The sequence below is a fragment of the Dromiciops gliroides genome, chromosome 3, assembly GCF_019393635.1.
Source record: "Dromiciops gliroides isolate mDroGli1 chromosome 3, mDroGli1.pri, whole genome shotgun sequence".
In the NCBI taxonomy this organism is placed as follows: domain Eukaryota; kingdom Metazoa; phylum Chordata; class Mammalia; order Microbiotheria; family Microbiotheriidae; genus Dromiciops; species Dromiciops gliroides.
Genome location: NC_057863.1, coordinates 261,559,549 through 261,575,412, shown reverse-complemented (window position 1 = coordinate 261,575,412; position 15,864 = coordinate 261,559,549). Strand labels below are relative to the sequence as shown.

The following is a 15,864-nucleotide window of genomic DNA, read 5'->3' as shown; positions in this document are numbered from 1 at the left end:
ATATTCATATTTCTCTTTGAGGCTTCACATCTAGGCATTTTGACATTATTGTCCTCTTCTAAGTTTGTGTTTTGAGTTTCCCTGTCACCATAGTAGCTTTCTTTGGTCAGGGCTTTTTTTCCTCTTCGTTTCCAGTCTATTTCATGACTTTTGAAGTTGAGCTCTGTTCCTAGGGTATGAAGGGAATGTTGCAAGCTTCTTGTGCATGAGTCAGAGGCCTGGTCACTGTCTTTCTGTGCTGAGGCCTTGGGCTGGCAGCTCAGCCACTGCACTGGAGTCCCTTGGCCTCATCTTTCTAGCTGTGCCAGTACCTCCAGATCTACCAGGCCTGACCACTAGCCTGCTGTGTTGGGGCAGAGGACTCACAGCTGATGTGCTGTGCCACTGGCCTGTTGCTTATCTGTGCTCAGGGGAGGGGCCTCCCCTTGGCTTGCCCAGGCACTGCCTTTAATGGGTTCCATTCCCCTTGTACTCAATTGAGATAGACTTTTCCTGAAGTCCTTCTAAGTCGTCTTGGGTTGGAAAATTTTTCACCCCATTCTTTTGTGGGTCTTGTCCCTCCAAAATTCATTTTGAGGTATGATTTAAAGTTGTTTCAAGGGAAATTGGGGAGAACTCAGGCAACTTCCTGTCTTTTCTCTGCCATCTTAGCTCTGCCTAGAGGATATCTCTTTAAACCAGCACAGAGTATGAAGCGTTGAAAGTTTATCAGATGGTGTGTGTGTGTGTGTGTGTGTGTGTGTGTGTGTGTGTGTGTGTGTGTACTTGTGGGTTAGAGGAGTCAGGAGAATGGAAATCTAGGAAATCCCTTAGGTAGCTGAGTAGAGGATGGGTCTGGGAGGGAACAAGGTTAAAGCAAGGAGGCTGTCTATCTTGCAAAGAGATGCTGTGAAGGTCTCATTTTAGGTGGGTGTTTTGTGAGTGAAGAGATGTGGTTGTATGCCAGAGATGCTGAGAAAGCAGAAAGGACAAATTTTGCCAACTGATGGGATAGGTGAAATGATAGTGAGGAGTCAAAGATGTTTCTGAGGCTGTGAAACTAAGTTTTGGCTTGATGTTGCTGCTCTTCCAAGGAGTAGAGAAGTTGGTAAGAAGTAGGGTGCTTTAAAACATTTTTTTTTACTTTTTTGTTTGTGTGGCAATGAGAGTGAAGTGACTTGCCCAGGGTCACACAGCTATCAAGTGTCAAGCGTCTAAGGCCAGATTTGAACTCAGGTCTTCCTGACTCCAGGGCTGGTGCTTTATCTACTATGCCACCTAGCTGCCCCCAGTAGGGTGCTTTTGATGAGGCAAGATAAGATCTATTCTAGACTTTGAACTTGATGTCACCTACCCTTCCCAAAGACTCAAATTGTGTACATCGAAAATTCATGATGTGGGTATGGGTCTAAGGAGAGATGCATGTCTGAATCCAGAAGTGTGGTTGTGAGTGACAGAGAGAAGGTCCCTAAAGCTCAGAGACATAAGGAGGTCTCAACCTGGGATCATAGTGGAGAGGGAACAAAGAAGACAGATCCTTGGGCTTCAGCCAGAATAAATGTGCATGATTTGACATAATGATAAACTAGTTAAGTTGAGCAAAAAGCAACAATCAGGTAGTAAGAGCAGTGTTAAGCACACTCAGGAGCAGCAGTTGGTCAGTACTGTCAAAAGCTGGAGGGAGATTAAGAAGAAGGAAGACTCAGAAGAGACCATTAGTTTTGGCCATGAGGATATCACTGGGCAATTTCAAGAGAGCAGGGTTTTTTTTGTTTTTTGTTTTTTTTTTTTGCGGGGCAATGGGGGCTAAGTGACTTGCCCAGGGTCACACAGCTAGTAAGTATCAAGTGTCTGAGGCCGGATTTGAACTCAGGTACTCCTGAATCCAGGGCCGGTGCTTTATCCACTGTGCCACCTAGCCGCCCCAAGAGCAGTTTTTTTAAAGGAGTAGTGAGCAACCATATTTCTAGGGCATTTAAAGGTAGAAAAGGGAGAGGAGCCAAGGATTCTGCATCAGCTCTAATGACTGCAGTACAGTCATGGGCTTTGTAAATGTGGAAGTACTGGGAAGTGCTGATAATATAAGTTTGGGTAGGACCATCCAATCTGGGTTTAGGTACAAAGTCAGCTGAACAAATGAGTTCAGGGGAGATTCTAGGCTGGAATTGGAGATGTTGTAGTAAGTTTTGAAGAGAAGGGAACTAGTCCATAGGAGATGAAGAGGTCAGCAACTGAGAGAGTGTAGTGGAGAGAAGAAAAAGCAGGCCATAGCTCTCTGGTTGTGGAGCATCACAGAAAGATTTCAATTGACCAGGAGAAAAATGAGCCCAAAGTGGCTGGTGCAGCATTAGGTGTCTCCTCAATCCTCCCAGCTTTTAATCTTCTCACAACTCTTCTCTAAAGGCTAAAGAAGCTCACTAGGATGTCACAGGAAAACCAGAAATTCCATTGTGAGCTTGATATTGCAAGAAGAGATTAGGACTCAGGAAATCAAGGTGGTAATCTGTCTGTAACTTGCATTGCTCATATTTTTCTAAGCTTGGGATCATCCAGAAGACTACTGGGTTGGTGGTAGAAGGGCCTCTAGATTAAGTCCTAAAAGATTTAGTTAAAGGAACTGTATCTCTTGGGCTTTGAGGATACTCATGGATTTGAACTAACTCTCTTAAAATGTTTTAATGTTTACCACGTAGTATAGGTATTAGTTCTATTATGTTTGTCTGCAAAGTATTCAGAGATGGCATTTTCCCCTACATTTTCAACTTTGTTAAAGAAAATAAAATACATTTTTAGCCAATGAGAGCTGTCCAAGAGAGAAATAATTTTTCCGAAGGATTTGTTTCCATTGAAGTAACCTCCATAGACTGTCTCCTGACAAAGGATTAGTGAATCATTTGGAGTTATGTTTGGGGAGGAATCAAATGTAATGAAACTGCTGAGGGCATATCTGTCAAAAAACTAGCGGAGCCAAAGAAATAGATAGTTTTTTGGTTTGTTTTTTGTGAATGGAGAATGATGCCAAGCAGTGATATGTAGTAATACAATCCATTTTAAGCTAAGAAACAGAAGGAGGAATAAGATCCATTTGTAGTGACACTTATGCTGTTTCTTCCACTGTCTCAAACACAAGGTCAATCAATAAATATTTAACAAGCATCTACTACATACACAAAGAGGTCTAAGTTTTGGCTTTTCTCCCAAGAACCCATCTGAGGGACCTGATTTTGGAGTCTATGTTGACCTATGGAGCTAAGGACTCCAAAGGCCTGAAGAAGGTTATAGAGCAGCAAAGTAGATGTCATTTTATCTGAAAGTTCAAGTTCATTAGAGAATTTAAGTGAATGCTTTGGAGATTTTTGCAACAAGGATTCTACTTCCCTTTTGTATGGGACAGCCTCAGCTGGAGGGCAGTGTTATTAGTTTGACCAGCTGTGCAGTTGACTGGAGGAGATGACATCCATCCAAAGAACAAGGATCCATGATAACCTTCTAACAGTATAACTCTCTTCTGTTTTCTTTCTGGTGTGCCATCCACTTGTTCTTTGTTCAAAAGCTTCAAATTGCTTGATGATAGCAAATTAGTGGAAGACAGCTCGACAAGGGATGGGCTAAGCCAGATTCTGACAATCATCAGGGACACCTTGGATCTGGAGGCCATGAACCATGAACATGAGGCCCTGAGCATGTGAATTTTTTGAAACCTTGAAGTTAAAACTCCTTTCCATGTGCACCAAGAACTTGGGAGAAGGGCTTAAAGGGACAAATGTCTTTGCTTTTAATAAAATGGAGTTTGATCATTATGAAGTATTAAAATTTAAGTACTACAGAAGTCAAAATTTAGGAAAATATTTAACAAGGATATAACATTTTAAAAACAGAAATCTGGAGAGGTATCACCTCAGTGCAAAAGATGAATTGGTAAGCAAATCTGCAATGACACAGATTAGTACATCAAGGTTGAACATTTCTTCATTACAAAGGGCTGAAATGGAGGCAGCTAGGTTTCACAGTGGATAAAGTACCAGCCCTGGATTCAGGAGAACCTGAGTTCAAATCTGGCCTCAGACGATTGACACTTACCAGCTGTGTGACCCTGTGCAAATCACTTAACCTTCATTGCCCTTCAAAAAACAAAAACCAAAACCAAAGGGCTGAAACTCTTAGTACTGGGGGGGGGGGCGCGCGGGTCAAGGAGGACAGGTGAAAACAGTTGTGCTAAGTCAGTGAAACAAGTTTATTAGAAAATCATAACAGACAGCTCAGCTATAGTGTATCAGAGCTGAAAAAACTTGCTGGAAATGAGTTGTTGTTGGAGGAGTCTCCCTCATGAAAGGTGAGATTTTGCATCATTTTCCAGAAGGAAGGCTCCTGCTGCTTCTTGATCTCTGCCATTTCACTGTTCTGATTGCTCTATAGGGATTCCTGTGGTATTTCTCCTGTGCTACCCTGATATAGAGGCAGATAGAAGGTGATGTCCTTCCTAGGCCATGGAATTAGCCCAAGGCAGGCACAAACAAGGTTTCCATGACACTGCAGGAGCATGTGGTTTTTCAGTAACCTCCATAGGAAGAATACCTTCCAAAGCAAGATGGTCGATAGCAGCCATAACCACCATAGCCCAGGCCTCCATAGCCATAGCCACCAAAGCCATAACCTAGGCCATAGAAGCTGCCACATCCACAGCCATAACCAGAGCCATAGCCATAGCCCAGGCCACCATAGTAGTTGCCATAGCAGCTCATTTTGTCAGGATTCATGGATGTCAAGGGTAGGTTGTTTCTTTTTTTTTTTTTTTAATTTGTGTGTGTGGGGGGCAGTTGGGGTTAAGTGACTTGCCTAGGGTCAAACAGCTAGTAATTGTTAAGTGTCTGAGGCCAGATTTGAACTCAGGTCCTCCTGAATCCGGGGCTGGTGCTCTATCTACTGCACTACCTAGCTGCCCCCTAGGGGTAGGTTGTTTCAATGTATATGGAACTTTGCAAAGGGACTTTTATATATGAGCAGTAGGAGGTGTGGCAAATCCATTTCAGAATTGCATAATTCCCATTAAAGAAATTGCCACTGCAACGTCATAGTCTTGTCATTGTTTGTTCGCTGAGAATAAATTCTCAAGCTCATTAAGGTTGTTTTCTCTTGATTTGCTCTTTCTCAGAGAAGGCTTTGCAAGGATCTCATTCTTTTAATTAGAAATGATTATAGTGTTGTCAAGCCCATATCATTAATGTGGCTGGTGCCTGACTTCATGGCATTCCTCTCCCCATTTGTATTTTCCTCCTTCTATTATGTTTGCCATCCTGGCCTTTTGATTCTTTTGACAGGCTGTGTAATCCTGTCTCTTTTCATTTATTTCGTCTGAGACCAAAATGACAAAATCACCTAAGTTTCAGAATGGAGTTGAAATGGGGGTGGGGCACAACTTTGTAGAATACATCAATCAAACAACCATTCCAAAATCAGTCAAAGCACAAACCAACTCCCCAGTGTCTGCACTGAGCCAACTATTCTGATCAGGGCTCTGAATAGAAGAAAATGTCAATGGAGTCTTTGCCCCCCAGCATTTCTAAAGTTCTAAAGCTTAGTGAGAACATGAAAACAACAAGGTACCTTCCATAAATGTGGAGGATTGATAGTAGAATACTTCTGAATCAGAGGCACAGACCATTGGGAGAAAGGGGCAATGACACTATTACAGGTAGGATTAGAGCTGAGATGCGAGGGGAACATGGAAATTCAGAGGTAAAGGGGAGGAGAGAGGAGAGAATTCTGGGCAGATTGGATAGCCAGCCAGTGAAAAATAAAGCAGAATAGACATGCAGTGTATTGTCTGAACAAAAGAAGGTAGGTCAGCATGGGTAAGACCATAGAATATGGGCAAAGAAATAAAGTGTAACAAGACTGGAAAGGTAAGAACGGGCCAGCTTATGAAGAGGGCAAAATTCCAGGCAGAAGGTATCTATTTAAACCAGCACAGAACAGGAAACAACTTGAATTTACAAGATAATTAGTGTGGAGCCTGGGACTTTTGTGGTTTAAAGGGGGAAAGGAGTCAGAAGAATGATTTAGAAAAATCCTTTGTGCAGCTGAATGGAGAAAGCATGTGGGTCAAAGAAGACTGAAGCAAAGGGCAGCTAGGTGGTGCAGTGGATAGAGCACCGGCCCTGGAGTCAGGAGGACCTGAGTTCAAATCCGGCCTCAGACACTTAACACTTACTAGCTGTGTGACCCTGGGCAAGTCACTAAACCCCAATTGCCTCACAAAAACAAACAAACAAAAAAACCAACAAAAAAATGCAATGTAAGTTCGGGGCAGCTAGGTGGCATAGTGGTTAGAGCACTGGCCCTGGATTCAGGAGGACCTGAGTTCAATTTGGCCTCAGACACTTAACAATTACTAGCTGTGTGACCCTGGGCAAGTCACTTAACCCCAATTGCCTCATCAATTTAAAAAAAAAAAAAGACTGAAGCAGAGAGGCTAATGAAAGGCTCTTGAAGAGAGACACTGTAATGGCCTGATCTAAGATGGCAACTATGTGAATGGAGAGAAGTACTTGGATTTCCAGAGATGTTGTGAAAGTAGAAAAGACAAGTTTTGCCAAATGGTTTGGGCAAGTACAGTGGTAGTGAGCGGTCAAGGCTGTCCCTGAGGCAGTAAACCTGGGTTCTAAGCTTGATGTTGGTGCTATTGAAAGGTCTAGAGAAGCTTAAGGAGAGGTAGGATGTTTTTGATGAGACAAGATGAAATCTGTTCTCGACTTGGTGGCTTTGAGACGTGTAGGTGACATCAAGTTGAAATTGTCCAATAAGATGGTTTATTATGTGGGCCTGGAGCTCAAGAGTGATGCTGGTCTGGTTGTAGAAATGTAATAGTGTGTGTCAGAGAAAAGGTCCCTGAAGACATGAATCCTAAGAAGGGTCTACTCTCTCCCCCCTTGAGAGAGCATGGTAGAGAGAAGAGACAGAAGATTGGGGTTCAATCAGAAATAGTGGGTCTGAGATGATGCGAGGGTGTGTCAGCTAAGGCAACCAAGAAGGAACAATCAGGCTGGACATGCAGTGTTAAGCACACGCATGACTGCAGATTGACGAGCAGTGCCAAAAGCCAAAGGGAGATCAAGAAGAAGGAAGACTCAGAAGAGGTTATTAATTTAGGCTATTAAGGACATCATTAAGCAATTTGGAGAGAAAAGTTTCTCTTGAAGTTTGGGGTCAGGAACATGATTTGCAGGGCTTTCAAAGACAGTGAAAGGAGAACATCCAGGAATCATGAGTAGGTTTCAATGAATGCATTACAGCCATGAACTTTTCAATGTGGAAATACTGGGAAATGTTATATGTTAACATGAGGTTAGGTAAGAACAAGAAATCTGGGTATAGGTAGATAGCCAGCTGAACAAGTGAGTTCAGGAGACATGCTGGGTTAGACCTAGAGATGGAGTTGTTTATTGTATTTTCATTCATTCTGGAAGAGGACCATGACATTGGGAGGCAATGTCATGACTTGCAGTGAATTGGATTTAAGTGGCAAGATAGATATTAGGACAACTGGAGATGGCCCCAGATGTTTTAAGGCAATTGGGGTTAAATGACTTGCCCAGGGCCACACAGCTAGTAAATATTTGACATGAGATTTGAACTCAGGTCCTCTTGACTCCAGGCCCAGGGCTCTATCCACTGTGCCACCTAGCCACCCAAGAGATCAATTGTCAGAGAGAAGGAAACTGAGCCCATGGAGGATGAGGAGGTCACTGATTGAGAGAGTGTAGTGGAGGCTAGAGAAGAAGATTGTAGTTCTTTGGTTGTGAAGTACTTCAGAAAGACTTCTATTGCTAAGGAGAGAAATGTTACAGTGTCTCCTCTCTCCTCCCCACTCCCAGTCTTCTCACAACTGCACACCAAAGGATAAGGAAGACAACAGGACATTACATCACCACGAGAAATTCCACTGTGACTTTGAGATTGCATTAAGGTGAGCACAAGACACCAGAGCTCAGGAAAATGGAGGTGATGGTCTGTCTATGACTTGCACTGCTCAGGTCTTTGGCTAAGCTGGAAGTCCAGACCATATGACAGGAGGGCCTCCATGTCTGGCCTTAGTATATTCACTTGAAGTAACTGGGACTTTGGGGCATAGAGGACACTCAGGGGGTTGTGTTGGTTCTCTTTTTGTTTTGTTTTGTTTTGTTTTAGTGAGGCAATAGGGGCCAAGTGACTTGCCCAGGGTCACACAGCCAGCAAGTGCCAAGTGTCTGAGGCTGGACCCAAACTCAGGCACTCCTGACTCCAGGGCTGGCGCTCTGTCCACTGCGCCATCCAACTGCCCCTGTGCTGGTTCTCTTAAGTTGATTTAGTTTCTACTACGTAAAACATGTACTATATCTATTGTTTGTATTCAGGCAGGAGAATTTGAATCCAGAGATGGCAATTTATGCCCCCCCCCCGAAATAGAACATCAACTTTATTAGATAAACTGAAATATTCTTTATCCAATGAAAGCTTTCCAAAAAGGAATGATCTTCCTAAAGAATTAGTTTCCGGGGGGCAGCTAGATGGCACAGTGGATAGAGCACCAGCCCTGGATTCAGGAGTACCTGAGTTCAAATCCGACCTCAGACACTTAACATTTACTAGCTGTGTGACCCTGGGCAAGTCACTTAACCCCAATTGCCTCACCAAAAAAAAAAAAAAAGTTTCCACTGAAGTGATCACCATAGAATATTTTCTGGCAAGGGATTTGTGAATCATTTGGAGATGTGTTTTCAGAAGATTAGCATGAAATGAGGCTGCTGACAACACTTCTGTAGAAAAGCAATTGAATCCATAGAAATGGACAAGCTTTTTATGAATGCCTATATTTATACATACATAATATATAATATAAAACAATGGCTAGAAATGATACTTAGTGACAGAAGTTGATTTTGAGCTAACAAACAGAAGGAGGGATAAGATACATTAGTAGTGACATTTGTATTGTTTCCTCCATTGTCTGAAACAAAAGTTTAATCAATAATTATTTATTAAGCATCCAGTTTCTCAGGTAGAATGCTAAGCTCTGTTTTTCTTCTCAAGAACATCTCTGAAAGACAGGATTAAAGGCTCCTATTGGTTTAAGGAACTGAGGAATCCAAAGGCCCCAATGCCTGCAGTGGAGCAGCAAAGCAGATGGTCTCTTTTCTTGGAAGTCGGGTTGATTAGAGAGTTCAGGTGTTCAAGTGATTTGCAGGACACCCATACACCAGTGAGTTTACTTCCCTTGTAGAAAAGTAGGCCTCAGCTTGAGGGCAGTGTTGTGAATTGGGTCAACAGTGCACGTGGCTGTTAGAGATGGGCACCTACCCAACAAGAAAGCTTCCATGACAACTTTCCAACTTGGCATATGACCCTCATCTGTAATTTTTGTGGTGTTCTATTCACTTGTACTGTGCTCTAAAACTTCAAATTAAAAGAGAAAGAGGGCTGTGGTTACTCATAGGCTAGGCAGGCTGAGATTGTTCCTAATCCCCCTGGACCAAGCTGTAGCTCATAATAGCACTACACTTTAAGAAGGAGTTAAAAGCCAAGAAATAGTCAGTCATGAAGAGTAAGAAGAGAAAACAAAAGACCATTGAAAACTTCTTCAGGGGCAAGGTAGACTAGAATACACCCTCAGAAGAAGATAATAACAAAGTTAAAGCTCCTACACCCAAAGCTTCCAAAAATAATATGAGTTGGTCTCAGGTAATGGAAGCACTCAAAAAGGACTTTGAAGAGAAAGTAGGAGAGATAGAAGGAATATTTAGAGAGGTAGAGGAAAGAATGGAAAAGGAAATGAGAGTGATGCAGGAGAGTCATGAGAAAAAAGTCAATAGCTTGAAAAGCCAAATGGAAAAGGAGATACAAAAGCTCTCTGAAGAAAAGAATTACCTAAGAATTAGGATTGAACAAATAGAAGCTGGTGGCTTTATGAGAAACCAAGACACAGTAAAGCAAATCTAAATGAATAAAAAAATAGAGGGTAATAAAACTTCAAATTGGTGGGTGATAACAAATTGATGGAAATGAGCTAGACAACAAATAGGCTAAGCCAAATTCTGACAGTGATCAAGGACTCCATAGATCTAGAGGTCACGAACCATGAACATGAGGCCCTGAATATGTCAATCTTTTTGAAACCTTGAAGATAAAAACCCTGTCCATGTGCACAGAGAACATGGCAGAAGGGTAGGGACAAATACCTTAACCTCAATAAAGTTAGGGTTAGACAGTATGAAATACTAAAATGTAAGTACTACAGAAGTAAAATTCTAGAAAGACATTTAACAAGGAAACTATATTTTTTCAATAGAAATCTCAAGAGGTATAATTTCATTGCAAAAGATGAATTAGAGAATAAATTGTTTGCAATGATATTCAAACATAGGTAAAGATTAAAAATCTCTTCACAATATCAGGTTGGAACCCAAGTACAAGGACTTCAAGGAGGAGAGGTGAAAAGTTTTGATAAGTCAGTGAAACAGGTTTATTAGAACATCATAACAAACACTTCAGCTCTGGTGTATCAGAACTGAGCAAATTTTCTGGAAATGAGTTGTTGTTGGAGGAGTCTCAAAGACGAGTTTCTGCAACATTTTCCAGAGGAATGGGTCTTGCTGCTTCTAAGTTCCTGCCACTTCTCTGCCCTGAGTGCTTCACAGGGATCCCAAGACTCTCCTTTGGGAGCTTGTCTATCCACCCAGCTGAAGAGGCAGATAGAATGTGGTATCTTTATAATGCCATGGAATTACCTCAAGGTGGTTTTGGACAAGGATTCCATGACACTTGCAGGAGCAGATAGTTTTCAGTAGAAGCCAGAAGAATAATACCTTCCAAAGTAAGATGGGCGGTAGCAGCCATAGCCATAGCCACCATAGCCCAGGCCTCCATAGCCATAGCCGCCAAAGCCATAGCCTAGGCCACGGAAGCTGCCACATCCACAGCCATAACCAGAGCCATAGCCATAGCCCTTGGCACCATAGTAGCCGCCGTAGTAGCTCATTGTGTCAGGATTCACTTAGTTTGATGGATGTCTAGAGTAGTTTGTGTGAGTGTGTACTGCACGGGGGCTTTTATACACTTCTAGAATAAGGTGTTGCAGATTCCTTTCAGGATTGCACAATTCCCTTTAATGAAATTGCCAGGGCAAAAGCACATTCTTGACATTGTTTGGTCCCTGACAAAAATTCCTTCAGCTCATTAAGTTTGTTTTTTCTTGATTTGCCCTTTCTCTGAGAAGACTATGTCACATTCCTGTTTTTATTGTGAGACATGATCGTAGTGTTGCCAATGCCTATGTGGTTACTGTGGCTGATGCTCTGCCCAGGCTTCATGGCAGTCCTCTTTTGGGTGACATTGACTTCTTTCCATTATACTTTCAATCCTGGCAATCAGATTCAGAGTAGTTGAGTCCCATCTCTTTTAATAAGTGATTCTTGAGACTTAAATGACAGAATTACATACATTTTAGACTGGAGGTGAGATGGTGTCTTGGTACCAGTGTATGAAATAGGTCAATCAAACAACAATCCCACAATGAATCCAAGTACAAACCAGGTCCCTAGTTTTTCACTGTGCCAGCCACTGTCTTCAGGGCTGGGGATACAAAGAAATGTCAAAAGAATTCCTGTTTTTGGCAGTCCCAATGTTCTAAAGACCCTGAGGAAAGGTACCTGTGAGAAACACAGGGAATTGATGAAAGAAGACCTTAGAGGAAAGGCAGAAGTCACCCTGATAAAGGGACAAGGCCATGTGGCACAAGTGGTATTAGAAATGAGACTCTATTGACCAGGGAAAGTTAACCAGGAGGGGCAGAAAGAGGAGAGGATTCTGGGCAGAGTGGACAGCTAGCCAGTGCAAAGGCAAGCATTTATTTGAGGGAATGCAGGTAGGCCAGCATAGTCAGGACCATAAAATCTGGAGAGGGCAATAAAGTGTACCAAACCTAGAAATGTGGGAAGGGACTTCCTGATGAAGAGGATGAAATGCCTGACTGAATGTCTCTATTTAAATCAACATAAAATGGGAAGCAAAGAGGGCTTACAAGATAACACGTGTGGGGCCTGGGATGTTTGGATATTACAGGGGAAAAGGAACAGGAAGAATGCTTTAGGGAAATTCCTTGGGTAGCAGAATGGAGAAGAGATCTGGGTGGGAATCCAATCCAATCTTCTCTCAGGGCAGTGAGTGAGTGTAGTGCAGAGAAGAGAAATCAGATTATAGCTGTCTGGTTATGGAGCATCTTGTAAAGACTTTAACTGACCAGGAGAAAAATGGGTTCAAGGTAAATGGGACAACAATAGGCATCTCCTCTCTCCTCCCAGATTCAAAACCTCTCACAACAGCACACTAAAGGATAAGCAAGTCAAATAAGATGTCATATGACATCCAATAATCACACTGTGACTCACATTGCAAGAAGAGACATGAACTCAGGAAATTGATAGTCCATCTGTAATCTGCACTGCTCAGTGCATGGTTGGTTGGTCTTTGGAAAATATCCAGAGGAGTCCAGACCAGTGGGTAAAATGACCTCTAGCTCAAACCCTAAAAGATTCACTTAAAGGAGTAGGGACTCTTGGACTTAGAGGACACTCAAGAGGCTGTCCTAGTTCTCTTGATGTGTTTTAACGGCCACCACATAGTTATAGGTACTAGATCTATCCTTTTTGTCTTTAAGGGCGAAAATGCAGATTCGATTGGCATTTTCTCTACATAAACTGTTTGTGTGTGTGTGTGTTTGCTGAGGAGAATGAATATTCTTTGCCTAATGAGAGCCGTGCAAGAGAGAAAGGATTCTATTTGTGAAGGATGTTTCCATTTGACTGACCTTCATATAATGTTTCCTGACAAATGATTGATAAATCTTTTGGAGATATATTTTAGGGGGACTCAAATGTTGTGAGGCTGCTGAGGGCATTTCTGTTGACAATCCAGTGGAAATATAGAAATATACACACTTTTTGTGAATGAAGAATAATGTCAAGGAGCCATAGATAGAAACAGAAATTAATTTTAAACTCAAATGTAGCAGGAAGAATAAGATCTGTTGGTAGTGGCACTTGTATTGTTTCCTCCACTCTTTGAAACACTAAATCAATCAATATTTATTAATCACCTACTATGTGCCAGATAATATGTTAAGCTCTGGCTTTCTTCCTGAGAACCCATCTGAGAAACATGATTTCAGGGGCCTGTTAGCTTATGGACCTGAGGAATCCAAAGACCTCAAGGCCAGTTGTGGGGAAATAAAGCAGATGCCTTCTTAACCTGGCAGTTTGAGTTGATTAGAGAGTTTATCTGTTTGAATACCCTTGCAACAATCAATGTAATTCTCCCTTGGACAGATGAGCTTCAGTTTGAAAGCAGTGTTCTGTATTAGACAGGTTGTGCAGTTGCCTGAAGGAGATGCTGCCCCTCCCCACCCAAAGGAGAGGTTCCATAACCACTTTCAGACTTGGTATGACTCACTTATATAATCTTTGTGGTGGACCATTCATTTGTGATGTGCTCCAAATCTTTAGATTGCTCGGTGAAAACAAAGTGGTGGAAGAGAACTTGATGAGGGATTGTCATTCAGTCATTTTTCACTCATGTGACTGCATTCAGTGTTTTCTTAGCAAAGATATTAGAGTAGTTTGCCACTTCTTTATCCAGCTCATTTGATAGATGATGAAAGTGAGTTAAAAAAAACATGGGTAAGTGATTTACCCTGGGTCACATAGACTAGGTAGTGTCTGAGGCAAGATTTCAACTCAGGCAGATGAGTCTTTCTGATTTTGGGCCTGGCACTAGATCCATTGTACCACCTAGCTGCCCCAGACAAGAGATAAGGTTAAACCAATTCTCAGTCATCAGCGACACCTGATCTGGAGGTCACAAACCATGAACATGGAATCATGAATATGTGAATCTTCCTGAAACCTTGAAGATAAAAGCCCTATCCATGTTTGCCTAGAACATGTGAGCAGGGATGCAACTTATAGGGGACAAATGCCTTACCTTTAATAAAATGTGGCTGGAATGTTATGAAGTATTAGAATGTAAGTACTGCAGAAGCCAAATTTTAAAAAGACATTTAACAAAGAAATAATATTTTTTTCTGAACAAAAATCTGGAAGGTATCACCTCATCACAAAAGGTGCATTGGAGGAAAAAAAAACTTGCAGTGACACAGATTACATCAAAGCTAAAAATCTCTTCATGATGAGAGACTATAACCCAAGTACACAGGGGTCAAGAAGGAGAGGTAAAAACAGTTTTGCTATTCCAGTGAAATTAGTTTATTAGAAAGTTGTAACTGACAACTCAGCCATGGTGTATCAAAGCTGAGCAGATTTGCTAGAAATGAGCTGTTGATGGAGGAATCTCCCTCATGACAGGTGAGATTCTGCACCATTTCCCAGAAGGACAGGTCCTGCTGCTTCTCAGTCCCTGCCACTTCACTGCCCTGAGTGCTTCTTAGGGATTCTGAGAACCGCTTGTGGTAGCTCTCCTATGCTACACAGCCACAGAGGCAGATGAAATGTGATTTCCTTATAATGCTGTGGAATTAGCCAAAATCAGGAGTTGACAAGGATTCCACAAGAGTGCAGGAGCAGATGGTTTTTCAGTAGAAACCAGAAGAATAATACCTTCCACAGCAAGATGGGCGGTAGCAGCCACAGCCATAGCCACCATAGCCCAGGCCTCCATAGCCATAGCTGCCAAAACCATAGCCTAAGCCACGGAAGCTGCCACATCCACAGCCATAACCAGAGCCATAGCCATAGCCTAGGCCACGGTAGCTGCCACATCCACAGCCATAACCAGAGCCATAGCCATAGCCCTTGGCACCATAGTAGCCGCCGTAGTAGCTCATTGTGTCAGGATTCACTTAGTTGGATGGATATCGAAGGTGGGTTGTGTGACTATATAGAATACTATCTACACAGGGGCTTTTATACGTTTCCAGAAGGAGGCCTGGAAGACGCAGAACCAGAATTGCATAACTGCCATTAACCAAATTGCTCAGCTGAAATCACATTCTTGAAATTGTTTGGTCCCTGACAATAATACCCCCAGCTCATTAACAATTTTTTTTTGTTCTCGATTTGTTGTTTCCCTGGGGAGGCTCAGCCATTATTTTATTGCTGTAATGAGAAATGATTATCTTGTTGCCAAAGCCCATGTGGTAAATGCAGCTGATGCCCTACCCAGGCTTCATGGCAGCCCTCTCCCAGATGGCATTGTCCTCCCTCCATTACACTTGCCATCTGGGCCTTCTGATACCTTATCTGATCTGTGGAATCCTGTCTTTCCAAATCAGTGCTTCTTGAGGATCAAGTGATAGAACGCTTTACATAAATTTCATATTGCAGTTGAGATCAGGGTGGGGCACTGTTTTGTGGAATCCATCCATCAAACAAATATTCCACAAGCAGCCAAAGCACAAACTACCCCCACAGTATTGGCACCGTGACAGCCGCTGTGCCCGTATTAGAGACACAAAGGAATACAAACAGAGTCCCTGTCCTCAGGTAGCTCTAAAGTTTTAAGGCCTGGGAGAACATGAAGAAACCAAGGCATCTGCCACAAACATGGAGAGTTGATGGGAGAAGATCTCAGAGACAGAAAAAAAAGCCACTGGAGGAAAGAGACAAGGCCATGTGCCACAGGTGGGTTTAAAACTGAGAATATAATGGAATAGAGAGAGTCAGAGGGGAAAGGAGTAGAGAGAATTCTGAGCAGGGTGGACAGTAGGCCAGTGTAAAGACAAGCAGAAGAGACATGCAGTGTATTGTTTGACTGAAAGAAAGTAGGCTAACATTGGCCAGACTGCAAAATTGTGGGGAGCAAAATAAAATGTACTGAGATTAGAAAGGTGGGAATGGG

At 42.4% G+C, this 15,864-nt stretch overlaps 1 protein-coding gene across 2 annotated transcripts; it reads right to left on the bottom strand.

Annotated features, from left to right (window-relative positions):
* Window positions 1-10,795: 10,795 nt before the first annotated feature.
* Window positions 10,796-14,851, bottom strand: LOC122745681 (keratin-associated protein 19-3-like). 2 transcript variants are annotated; one of them, XM_043991090.1, is made up of 2 exons: window positions 14,704-14,851; window positions 10,796-10,875 (listed from the first exon to the last, which is right to left on the bottom strand). In XM_043991090.1, the coding sequence occupies exons 1-2, from the start codon at window positions 14,849-14,851 to the stop codon at window positions 10,796-10,798; spliced, it is 228 nt and encodes a 75-aa protein (XP_043847025.1). The 2 variants fall into 2 exon arrangements, with proteins under 2 accessions (XP_043847025.1, XP_043847024.1); XM_043991089.1 differs by lacking the exon at window positions 10,796-10,875 and having other exon boundaries at window positions 14,418-14,851.
* Window positions 14,852-15,864: the final 1,013 nt, after the last annotated feature.